The 12,054-nt window shown below is 48.1% G+C and overlaps 1 protein-coding gene across 1 annotated transcript in view; it reads right to left on the minus strand.

Moving 5' to 3' along the window:
- Window positions 1–364: 364 nt before the first annotated feature.
- bi (T-box transcription factor bifid) overlaps window positions 365–12,054 on the minus strand; it is a 126,425-nt gene continuing 114,735 nt past the window's right edge. The window contains exons 7-8 of the mRNA XM_011504802.1: window positions 10,667–10,743; window positions 365–1,693 (exon numbers count right to left, since the gene is read on the minus strand). Coding sequence (XP_011503104.1) covers window positions 871–1,693; window positions 10,667–10,743 — 900 coding nt within the window. The 3' untranslated portion in view covers window positions 365–870. The remainder of the gene's footprint in view (window positions 1,694–10,666; window positions 10,744–12,054) is intronic.

The following is a 12,054-nucleotide window of genomic DNA, read 5'->3' on the forward strand; positions in this document are numbered from 1 at the left end:
GCTGCTGCTGCTGCTGCTGCTGCTGCTGCTGCTGCTGCTGCTGCTGCTGCTGCTGCTGCTGCTGCTGCTGCTGCTGCTGCTGCTGCTGCTGCTGCTGCTGCTGCTGCTGCTGCTGCTGCTGCTGCTGCTGCTGCTGCTGCTGCTGCTGCTGCTGCTGCTGCTGCTGCTGCTGCTGCTGCTGCTGCTGCTGCTGCTGCTGCTGCTGCTGCTGCTGCTGCTGCTGCTGCTGCTGCTGCTGCTGCTGCTGCTGCTGCTGTTGATGATGGTAGTGGTCGTGATGATGATAATGGTTTGTCGCGGTGGTATTCGTGATGGTGATTATGGTGGTTGTGGTGGTAGTGACGGTGACGATGTTGGTAATTGTGGTAATCGTGGTGATGGTCATGGTATTGGTGGTGGGAACGGCGGTGCTGCTAGCGATGACGCTATCGCTCATTCTTGTACCGGGCGAACGCCCGGAAGGGACCAATTCGAGTTCAGCACCGGGCGGCGATAAACAGGCTCGCAGACACCTCCTACGAGGTCTGTCCCGTTCAGGTTCACCAGGCCCCCGTCCACACCGAAATGTCGTTTACGTAATCCGCTAGTATGGTGCTCGACAGCTATGTACACGGGCGGGCGCAATCCGGCGCCCCTCCCGTCGTCCATCCAATTGCACTTTGTTTAATAACTAGGTTCGACAAGCAGCCTCGGCTACGAGGACGGCTCGGAGGTCGAGTCGGGCTGCGTCCCCGCCCTCTCCTCGTCCAGCGAGCGAGAGTTGCCCGGACCCCGGCGCCTGCCGGGCGGCTCATCCTCGGCCGGCTCGGTCTCGACCCTCGTTTCCGAGGCCCCGTCCGGGAGGCTGTTGGACGCGCGCCGCTGCTCCTGTCACGGGCTCCCGCCACCGGCTTCCGCGAGGCCCGGGCTCGCGCGCGGCCTCTTATCCTGCAGCCCGTTCACCATGTTCTCGATGGACTTGAGCTCGCCAGTGGCGCTCGCGACGACGCTCGCTGCCGCGGGACTCGGCGAGCCCGTCGGTGGCCTCGGGGGCGGTGATCTGGGGCTCAGGGTGCCTCGACTACCGGGCGTCACCGTCTCGAAGGCCGAGCCGTGAGAGGGCGCGTGCGGCGGCAGCGCGTACGGGGCGAACCTGTGGCCCTTGAGTTGGTGTAGTGGACTCGCGAGAGGATGGGGGTAGTGGGCGAAGAGCGCCGGGTGCTGGGAGGCCGCGAGGGCCAGTTGGGCGTTGAAGAGCATGCCCGGGGTGACGCCCCCGTGTAGGCCCAGAGGATTAGGCGGGATGAGGTGGCCGGGACCGGGATAGAGCCCCGGCACCGGTGGATAGAGGTAGGGGAGGAGCGGCGGGTGAAGGGGCGGCCCGACCGAGACGTCGGGTCGGGGTCCGTCGGAGGCGCCGTGGTGGCCGGTTGAGCCGAGGCCACCGGTACCGCCGCTCTCCGAGCCGGAAGATTCGCTTCCGTCGCCCCGATCGCTCAAGGTACCCCGATCCTCGCGGTCGCGCGAGCGCGAGCGCTGATGCGCCGGATGCGGCGTGTCGGGCCCAACGACGTCCAGGAGCTTGTCCTCGTCGTCGAGGTAGTCGATGCCGGAGCTGGAGGAGCGCCTCTTGTCCGGTGAGCCGGGGCCTCCGTGGCCGCCGCTCCCGCTGAGCCGGGAACCTCCACCCGAGACTGTCAGTAGTGCCTGTCTGCTGAAACAGATGAGAGTGATGGGATTAGTAGGTGCTGCTCGCGGATATTGTAATGACGATTGAGTTACTTGAAATAGCCGCTTGGCTCGCACGTTCGTGCAATTGCAAGTGTTTATTGTTGCAGTTGTTGTTGTTGTTTGAAGGTGAGTGGGGATAGGCTTGAAGGGGAAGTGCTAGTTCGCGATTCGTTTTGCTTTATTCGCTACTGGAAGTAGACGGTCATAAGCCTCACTTTCCAAAAAGTCAGACCTTCGACGCTTGTTATCGCGATTAATTATACGTGATTATTCGATTGTGCTACTACATGTACTACGTGGAATGTAAATTTACCTCGAGCATTGTAAGTGTATCATAAACGTAATTCGAGTAGTGATATGAAAGTTTTATGTAGTCATTAAATGAATAAAGCGATTCGTTTTAACGTTTCGTTACAGTTGGTAAAGTGGAATGGGTCGGGCGGTGGGGTGGTGGAGCTCCCTTTTTTCGCCTCTTTTTTCGCCAACCACGAGTTAAGTAAAATTTTATTGCAAAATTCAACATTCGCGTACTTTTCGAAACAATAATTGTGTAAGATTGCATATACTTTTTTTTTAAGCATGTGGTAGGCTAAAAGCCTATATAATACTCATAATCAATAATACAAGAGGGCATAAGCAGATAAAGCTATCTATATACATTATGTATTGGCGATGCAGTAACTTCGTTTTTATTAACAATTATTAATTTATAAGAAGTACATTAGCGAGTCTCGATGGAATAAATATTTATGGAATGTAGTTACGTCGTAGAGTCTAATTGCGTAATTATTCCATTAAAATGTAAACGGTATGGAGTAAAGTTTTCATCGTCGAGCCGAATAAGTAATGTATGCGTAAGGCCATCGTCGACCCATCAATTTTGATAAATAAAAAAATATATATTGGCAAGTTCAATTAATAAAAATATCCTGTAATAAATAAATGTATGATAAAGCGTGTAATGATAAGCGTGCAACAGCAATAGAAAATTAGAGCAAATGTTTGATGTGCGTATTGTTGACATATGTCGCTTTGTTAGTGTAGGGTTAGTGTGTAGTCGCGTTGTACTTAGCCGGCGCAACCTCACCGATATTCGATATTTACGATAAATATGAGGATCGTGGTGTCGATGACAGATAATTGGATAAAATTTACAAAAATGATAAAGCAGCCAAAGGATTTCATCAATCATGAGATAAATGCCATAGGCTGCACAATTAGAAATATTCGAAATTTCTTAAGACATTCTTACGAACGACTGAAAAATTTTCGTGACGAGTAGCGTTAAGGTTGAGGCATCTCTTCCGTCTCGTGGTGTAATATGTAACAGCGCTAATTAAATTTCTCTCGTAGCCTTCCGTCAATGGCTGAGAGACGAGTTGAAAGGGCCTTGGAGTCGCGCAAGATCCGTAAGCATTTAAAAGACGAATTATCTAAGTAGAAGCGGTGTGAGCACCTCGTTGACCCCGACTTTCCCCGACGAATCGTTCGTGGCAGCCGACCCCCATCCTCAATATGCAACGAGTAGGTCGTGGAAGCCCGGCCACGGCATCCGTATAACGTACTTTGCGCCTACTACGTGTCACCAATTGACGGAACGTGTACTGACAATCCAATTTCCCGCGTGAATCCTCTCAAGACGGGAGAGAGTGTGTATGAGAGAGAGAGAGAGAGAGAGAGAGAGAGAGAGCAGACGAAGAGAGACACAGAGGAGCGCAAGAATGCCCGCCGCCAAAAAAACAAAAAAAGAAGAGGCACGCACTCCGAGAGAGATAGAGAGAGAGAGAGAGAGAGAGTATGAGAGTTTGCGAACCAGACATTTAAAGCCCTTGTGTGCACGTGTCCAAACGAATTCCAGTGCCTTGTCACGATTTTACTTCTTATACGAACGGCTTCGCTGTGTCGAATATGGATAGTTAGATTTTAACGAAAACATCCGTGAAGGTCATTCGCATCAATTTCTGTCGCTAATTTGGAACTTTAAGAATAGACCAACGACTCCGAAAAGATAGCGCTATCTCGTTCCAACTGTATTGCGCGTCATTGAACGAGCCAATTTCCCGCGGGATTTTACACATTTTTATTAACGGATCAATTAATATTGATGGACCGCAACGTAGACATTATCCAAGAAAATATGCATATTTATCAAATTTCTAAATAATGGTCGCGCTTGCGGCAACTTTCTTTTCACAATGACTTTTAGAGTCTAATTGCTTAGTGAAATACATTTTAATAAGATCCCAAAACCGAAACAAAACACAAAAACCCAAAAAAAAAATTACACATCAGAAAGTAAAAAAAAATTGATGTTTCCGACAATATAATAAGAATAAACGCTCAAGATTTTAAAATTCAATAGTAAAAATAACTCTCGTAGGCCATTAAAATTGTCATAAAATAAAATGGCTAAATTTACCGATAGCGAAATTGAGTTGAACGAAATTATAATAGTTTTCGAGTGCTTATTGTTTAAAGGTAATAAAATATTAAGAAAATCCAATTTACAAGTAAATTTGCATATTATCCATTATTACCGACTTTTCAAAATGCCAATACGTTTGAAGGAGTAAAAACCATATACTTTCGAATGAGAGGCATTATTAATACGTCGAATATTTATATACAACAACAACGAAATTAAAATAAATAATATTTTTATCTCTGCTATTTTATGTACAAATGTTTTATAGTTGTAATAACCGTGTCGGTCGCTCGCTCTCCTACCATTAACTTTCGACAAACATTTTGACATTTTATATATCGTAATTTAGAGCTTCATTACGCGTTTGGACAATTAAAAATGTTACGCATGAAAGGGAGAAGGAGGCGAAAAATTAAAATGAAAGAAGTAATCGACTCTGACACTTTTGGAATATCCGATTGTCAAATAATTCAATAATTCGGCTGCTTTATTATTTTTTCTTTTTCAGTACCTTCGATAAGACGAATACCACTCATTTTGCAAATCGAACTATTGATTTTACGCCTTCAGCTACCTTCACGAAACCATGAGAGCAAAACGTGCAATCATACGTTGCCACATACCGAACAAAATACCGAGTTTTTTTTTTTTTTTTAACGATAAATTAATACAATCCCATATGAAAGCAAATATTCGAACAGAGGATCACTAGGTTATTTTACTTAATTATTATATTGACAGAGCAACATTTACAAGCATTTAATACTACAAAGAATATTCGTCACACTCGTCATTGTCATATTCAAACATTAACCATTCACAAAACATTTATGATGAAATGACGAATTAGCATCTGAAAAAAATGTATTGTACGAATTAAATAAACACGAAGATGAAAACTCAAACCTTACAAATGCTCGACCAATGGAACGTAAAATATTGCGTTTACTTGTAAAAATATAAATATACGCATAATACAATTTCTCATCTTTAACTACATACATAATCCATTTAAATTCTATACTCATAATATCCCAAAACTATGCAAAATATTCCCCCGTGTCTTTGCCGAGCGTCGAGCAACGCGTGGGTTGAAACTCCAGACGGCTTAAAAAAAACTTTGAAGAGGCTCGATAGAAATTTACAAGTAAATATCATTGGAAGTTCATTGTAATCCCCGCGGGCATTGCCGCCTATCGAATATTACCTTACTAAAATCATATATTAACAATCGACGATTCAAACAGATCACGCGCGCCTGTCATAATACTCGCTAATACATCGGGCCCCAACAATACGTTGCAGACTCCGAAGCTGGAGCTTTGCGTCTCTTCTCGAGCGCCCAAAGGATACAACACAACACGTGCATCAACGATGTCAAAGTCTCGTTCATCTCGCGATACGCCGCTTTCCTTCCTAACTAAGCCTCTTGTAAGCTCGTAGTAGCACTCGCACCTCCACGGCGTCGCGACGGCGTCGAGCGGCGCTAAGCGCTCACTAAAGCCCGTGTAATACGATCAGAGCGCACCGACACAACACGACCAACACGAGACGAATGGCAGACGAGCGTGCGAGCGAAAGCTATATATATATATATATATATATATACAAAGAGATAGATAGATAGAGATAGATGTAGATGTAGATGTAGATGTAGATAGAGAGAGAGAGAGAGAGAGAGAGAGAGAGCGAGAGAGAGAGAACGCCGGCAAATGCGGTTAATCGATAGTGCACTGAAAGTCTGCGTGATTCTTGCACCGGGGGCACGACGCCGAGAGACTGCTTTTTCACCAACTTCTGCAACCTCCATTCCGTGTTTTTCGACGTATTCGAGGAAAGCTGGAGAGACTCGAAAGACGGGCTGCTTTTTGCAAGATGCGAATTTCGGGATGCCTACTTCCTTGCGTATTTCTACTGGAGCTGCTTTTCAAACGCGATCAATGCAACTACATGCCTGGCAAATTGGGAATTTTGTTAAAGAGGAGCGACGGGAGGGCCAGAGACAATTGCCGAACAAAGATTTCAAATATATTCATGGAATAGTGTAAAAGTTACTGGCCCCGACGTTGATTAATGGCCACTCGAGGTCAAACGATACACCGACGCGTTAGTTCATCGAAATACATTTCCCCGCGCCGCTTTGGTAATTTAGTCCGCTGAATGCGTATCTCGCAAGGCATTTCCATCTATTTTCCAAGCGAAGACGTCGCGTGCATTATCATGCCCATTATAACGAAAGATCTTTCGCTCCGTAATTTCCGCTCGCGCTATTAAACATGAGGATAATACGCTCCCGGAAGAGTGATAAGTCTCGGTGGCTCGCTAAGTCCGAGTAAATTAAATTACATATGAATGGCCGTGTAAAAGTAAACGAAATCACATGTGACAGAACGGTGCGAATGATTATTCGAATTCGCGAGGAATAAACGTAAATTGCACATTGTGTTGATATTACAGGAATTAACGCGATTCTACAATGAAATGTTATCGCCGATAATAAGTTGTGATGGAAGGAAGTAGCGCTTACAATGACGACAATGTCACAACATTGGCCGCGCTATCCTGAAATTTAAAAGTCAAAGGTAATTACGAGGCGGACACGGGGGTAAAGCTCGAATGTAAAATACAAAAATCAAGGTCGAAACTACAAAAGCAGACTTAATATTTGCAAAAATATACCGCGATCTATCGGCGCACCGTACGCCAACGTCCCAATGAAGCGCACACTGGGAGACGGCAATGAGTAAAATAGATAGAGATAGAGATAGAGATAAAGATAGATAGATAGATAGATAGATAGATAGATAGATAGATAGATAGATAGATAGATAGATAGATAGATAGATAGATAGATAGATAGATAGATAGATAGATAGATAGATAGATAGATAGATAGATAGATAGATAGATAGATAGATAGATAGATAGATAGATAGAGAGAGAGAGATAGATTGAGAGAGATAGTTAGAGAGAGAGAGATAGTTAGAGATAGATTGAGAGAATATGGGAAGGGGAGAGCTAATCGAGAAAATATGTAAAGCAGGACGCATCGGAGTTACGATTCCTAATTAGAATAAGGGTTAGTTTTGGCTTATGGTCTCGGTTAGCCTCGGTCGCTCTCCTCCGGGTGCGAACGAAAGAGTCGAGAGGAACCGACGTAACAAAGGGGTTACGGGGTTGGAACACGGCCAATCATCGGATTAGCATAGCGATGCTCCTCGGGGGTGGACCCTCACAGTCGCCACTGCCACCATAAACGTGCTCGCTCGCGCGGCCGGGGAGCATTGAATTTTATATTAAGCTGCGGACGCATAATAAAGACCTGCCATGTTGCGGCCTCTCAGCCATTCGCCTCAAGGATCGCGACGGCTTCCACGAGCGAGCCACCCTCTCGAGGTTGACAAAAAATCGTCCGACCGATCGATAAATTCGTGCCCGCTGATTTTCATCTGGCTGGCCCTTAAGGGAGTCGGGGGCACACAATATCTCGGTGATACGCCGCCGACTTGGCTCGACGCGACTTTCAATTACTTTGTCCAAAGTCATTTCCCCTCCCTCCCCATGCCCCGGCGCATTTTCCAACTGATTTATTTTATAAGCGCTTACTAACCCGATCGTATTGGATCGCTTCTACGAGATTACCTTGGCCTCCAAGTGCCCATTCCCACATGAAACTTATATTTGACATCGACGGTCCTCTCGCCTGCATCACGTACTTATGAAACGTACGAATCCAATAAAAAGTCCATAAAGTGATCGCGCTGTTCGAGCGCGCAATACAAAAGCCTTCAATTTTATGATTAATCCGTACTAGCAGCCAATGCCCTCGCTCCCTCCTCCCCACCCACCCCCCCCACCGCCACCACCACCACCCTCAAAAGTTAAGTAATATTAGTCTTTAATTGTAGAATGAGCGTCCAATGCCGTCGCATCGTCTTTCATATCCACGTTCGATGACGCGTCTTATTCGTTTGATTATTAAGTCATAAGGAAGCAGCGTTTATCGCTCGCCAAAATGCCTTATTATCGACTGCCTCAAGGGCTGTGTCGATAGTGACGAGCAGAAGGAGGTTTGAGGAGGGGGAAGAGGAGGAGGTGGCGATGGCAATAGTGGAAGTGGAAGTGGTAGGGAACAGAGGAGTTCATTCTCTTTGACGCGCATCATCCAACCGCGTGAGTTTCAACGCGACGGAATCCCGCGCGCTTCGAGGATTAATCATCAAAGGCCAAGAAATACGTTTTGCGTCCGTGAATGAGCCAGCAGAACAAAGAGAGAGAGAGAGAGAGAGAGAGAGAGAGAGATTTTCCTCCTCTGTGCTGACGATTGTGCCTCCAGAATCATCGTCTCGTCGTTTGGAAATTCCGTGTCGCGTCACGCCTCGGTAGCTCTCCTATGGCCGATTGTCCGATTGGAGCGGCCCCACATCTTCCCCACCCCTCCTCACCCATCAGTCCGAGAAGAGAGTGCCGCGGTGAATAAATAATCCGAGGTTGATCGTGTCGTAAGAGTGGCGTATAAATGAGCCAAGTCCGTTAATGAAGGCGAAGACGCGCGTCGGGAAGGTAAGACGAGGCTCGACTCGCGCGAAGCTTCATTTTCAAAGCGATTCGCGGTTCGCGGTGCGCCTACGGGGGCATGGCGGCTGGGGGGAGGGGGGAGGGGGCGGATGCGAGAGGATGAGGCAAAAAGTAGCCGTAGCCGCCGAGGAGCTGGAATCTCAAATAAAGCAACGTGGCTCGGAGCCGTCAGAACCGTTCGACGAAAACTGTCGTCTCAAAAGTAAAGGCAAAACTTAATTAGCCGAAATGAAGCGAACAAGGTATCGCCTCGATCCCTCGAAAGCCAAACGACAGATCGAATCAGCATCAGGCGACCGAAGGGCCCGTGGTAGGAGGCGAATGACGAGTGGGGAGGGGGGGTGGGGGAGCCTTATCGAGGCCCAATCGGTCCTCGGCGAGTTCACCATCGGCTATTCACGCAGTCAAATGATGCGTGAAATACCGCTACGCGCAGCGTATTGAATTTCTTCGTGTCGCGCGGCGAGCTTTTTGCTAGGTATGCCAGGTCGGAGGAGCTCTCGATCTCGAGCTCCGACGTCGGACGATGTTTGTAGGGGATACGAGCCGAGGACCAAGACGTGGCCAACGCGACATCAGCCTCGGATCTCGCGCGAGTAAGCACAATTAGCACCTGCAATGGGGTACGACGTACTTGCGCCCGACCCACCGAGTCCCATCGTCTCCCATCCGATGGGATCCCATCTATTTGCCTCGCAACGCCCACAACACTCTGCTTTTATTGGCTAATTCGGCGAGCGAGGGCTAATCTAACGCAACGTACATTCGTTCCACGATATAAATAATTGCCCGGCGGGATTACCTATTCCCATAGTATGAGTCAACGACGACGGGGCGGAATCTTATGGCACGTTATCCCCAAGGGACTTTGGTGGGAGTATAGAACGAAAAAGGTAAATGGAAATGTCAGTTGAGGTTGATTTTACGAGTATTGATACACGTGGCGACAGCGGCATTCGTTGTCCCATTCCCGAATGCAACACGAATAAGCTCGTGAACGATATTCTTTGATGTCCCGTCTTCCTAATCATCGGCTTAACCGTCATAGTCGTCGGACGAGTCCTGATAAATTTATCCACCAAAATCTGGAGTTTATTCGGCGAGAGCGCCGGAAGCTCTTTAAATCGAATAAGCGGCCGTCCCTCTTTCTCGCGCCCATTGTCCGTGGCATGATTAGCGAAGCGCCAAGCGACTGCCCACCCGAGGCCGAAATTCCGCGGGATGATAGTTAGGCGCGTCAGCATCCGGCACTCGAGGCAGCTCATCAGCGGAAGTGCGTACAGCCGATATTTCATGCATACGTAACGTAACGTCATCACGATCCACTCGAGCATCTCGGAAAGCGCGTTGCGAGAGCCCTATCCCATTACGGTCCCCCGCCGATGAAATTGAAATGACGGGCTCGACCCCATTGGCGCCTGGTCGAGGGTGAGGAAGGGCGACCTCCCTCGTATCTCTCTTTGCGGTGGTGCGCATAAGCTCGTAAACTCCGCAATATTGAATAGAAATGAAGCCGTCGTCGTCGTCGCCGCCGCCGCCTCCGTCGCTACCATCACCGCCACCACCACACCAACGCTACTGCAGCTGGCGCTGCTGCTGCTACTGCTGCTGCTGCCATCGTATGCAACCTCTCCCATCCTCCCCGGGATGCTAATGAGTCGCCACGTGTGCATTCGGAGATTTTATGCACGAGGGCGGGAGGCTGGTAACTGCTGTAATGAGGGCCGTAGAGCCGAGTCGAGCCGATTTCTTGAAGAGGATTTATTACTCAAGCCCGGCTCGAGTGCGAGGGCACTGGGTCAATTTTGGCGCTGCTAAATACGCCGAGGAAGTGAGGAGGAAGTAACGAGGAAGTGCCGATGCGAGAAAGCCGTCAATGTCATTGGTGATTTAGCGAACGAGGAGAGGTATTGAGGCATTGATTAATAAATTATATTCAAAAGCGGTACTCACTTTTTTTCGCGCTTCCCCGCGCCTGTATCCCGGAATCCTTTAGCGAACGGATTGTTGTCGATTTTCAGCTGCGTTATCTGCAAAGAGAAAAGCAATTATAAACGCCATTATTTTTAAATAATCGTCGTCGTCGTCGTCGTCGTCGTCGTCGTCGTCTTAATGTAAATACGCCGAGGGTACTCAATGTGGCAACGCGTGTAGTATCGACGCGAAGGAAACTCATTGGGCAAAGTATTGGAAAATTGTGTCGTAACGGGTTGACTGGTTAATTGTAGTGGTGGCTTACGCTACATATCCACCTCCTTGCCATAAGCGTTCGATTAAGGAACGCACGGATTGACAGCCATCCGCGATAATCGTGTCCTTTACAACTGACATTATTTTCGAGCGCAATTAATAAAGTGGCATGGGAGGCTCGAGGGCGTCGGTTCATCGTATGCAAAGTAACGCCGGCGATCGATAAAAGAAGAGAGGTACAGGCGAATTAAAATCCATAAATCCATCGACTATAAACGTAAGGAGGAGCGGAGCCGGCCTGGGCAAATGATCAAAATGAAGGAGGACGGAAGCACGACCTCGGCTAGCGACAAAGAAATGTCTCGCGCTCGATTCCGTGGCCGCGATCGACGATCTCTTAAAGCCCATTAACTGCTCGCGCGTCTTTGCGAACGGTGGAGGGGAAGGGAAGGGGCACGCGAGCCCGACAAAGCTCCATTCACTTCGGCTCTCTCTCTCTCTCTCTCTCTCTCTTTATGTCCGCGCGCTTACTGGCGATGGCAGGGCCCAAGGTCGCCGTATATCCCCGAGATAAGCTTTCAATTATTCACTCGCCCGATAAATCGCCGCGCTCATTCACTCGAACTCGCGCGCATATATATATATATATATATATATATATATATATATATATATATAGATAGATAGATAGATTTCCATTCATTCGTCCATTCGATTCGCGGGGGCATTGAATCGCGCGTCCCTCGCGCGGTCCATGATTTTTCCGAGCGCCAACGGAATCATTGCATGAAGGGCTTGAGAGAGACGACAATACGAACATAGCGGTAGGGTCGAGAGGGAACGGGAGCGCGAGGGGACGAGCGAGGAGAGGTGGGAGGGGTAGTATACATACGAGTTTTTTTTTTTTTTTTAAAGGGGGGGGGGGGGGGGGGGGGGGGGGGGGGGGGGGGGGGGGGGGGGGGAGATCGGACAGAGCGCGGCCTTGTTTCAAAGATTCCCCCATTGGACTTTATCTAAATGGAGTTGATGCTTGATTCGAGCGCAGCATCACTTACGGCCGCTGGTATTTCAGAGTCGCGTTGAGGAAGAAAAAAATGAAGGATCGGGATACAAATGTACCTTTTGTTGGTTTATTTTTCTTATTTATCGAG

The sequence above is a fragment of the Ceratosolen solmsi genome, unplaced genomic scaffold (assembly GCF_000503995.2).
Source record: "Ceratosolen solmsi marchali unplaced genomic scaffold, CerSol_1.0 scaffold70, whole genome shotgun sequence".
Classification (NCBI taxonomy): Eukaryota; Metazoa; Arthropoda; class Insecta; order Hymenoptera; family Agaonidae; genus Ceratosolen; species Ceratosolen solmsi.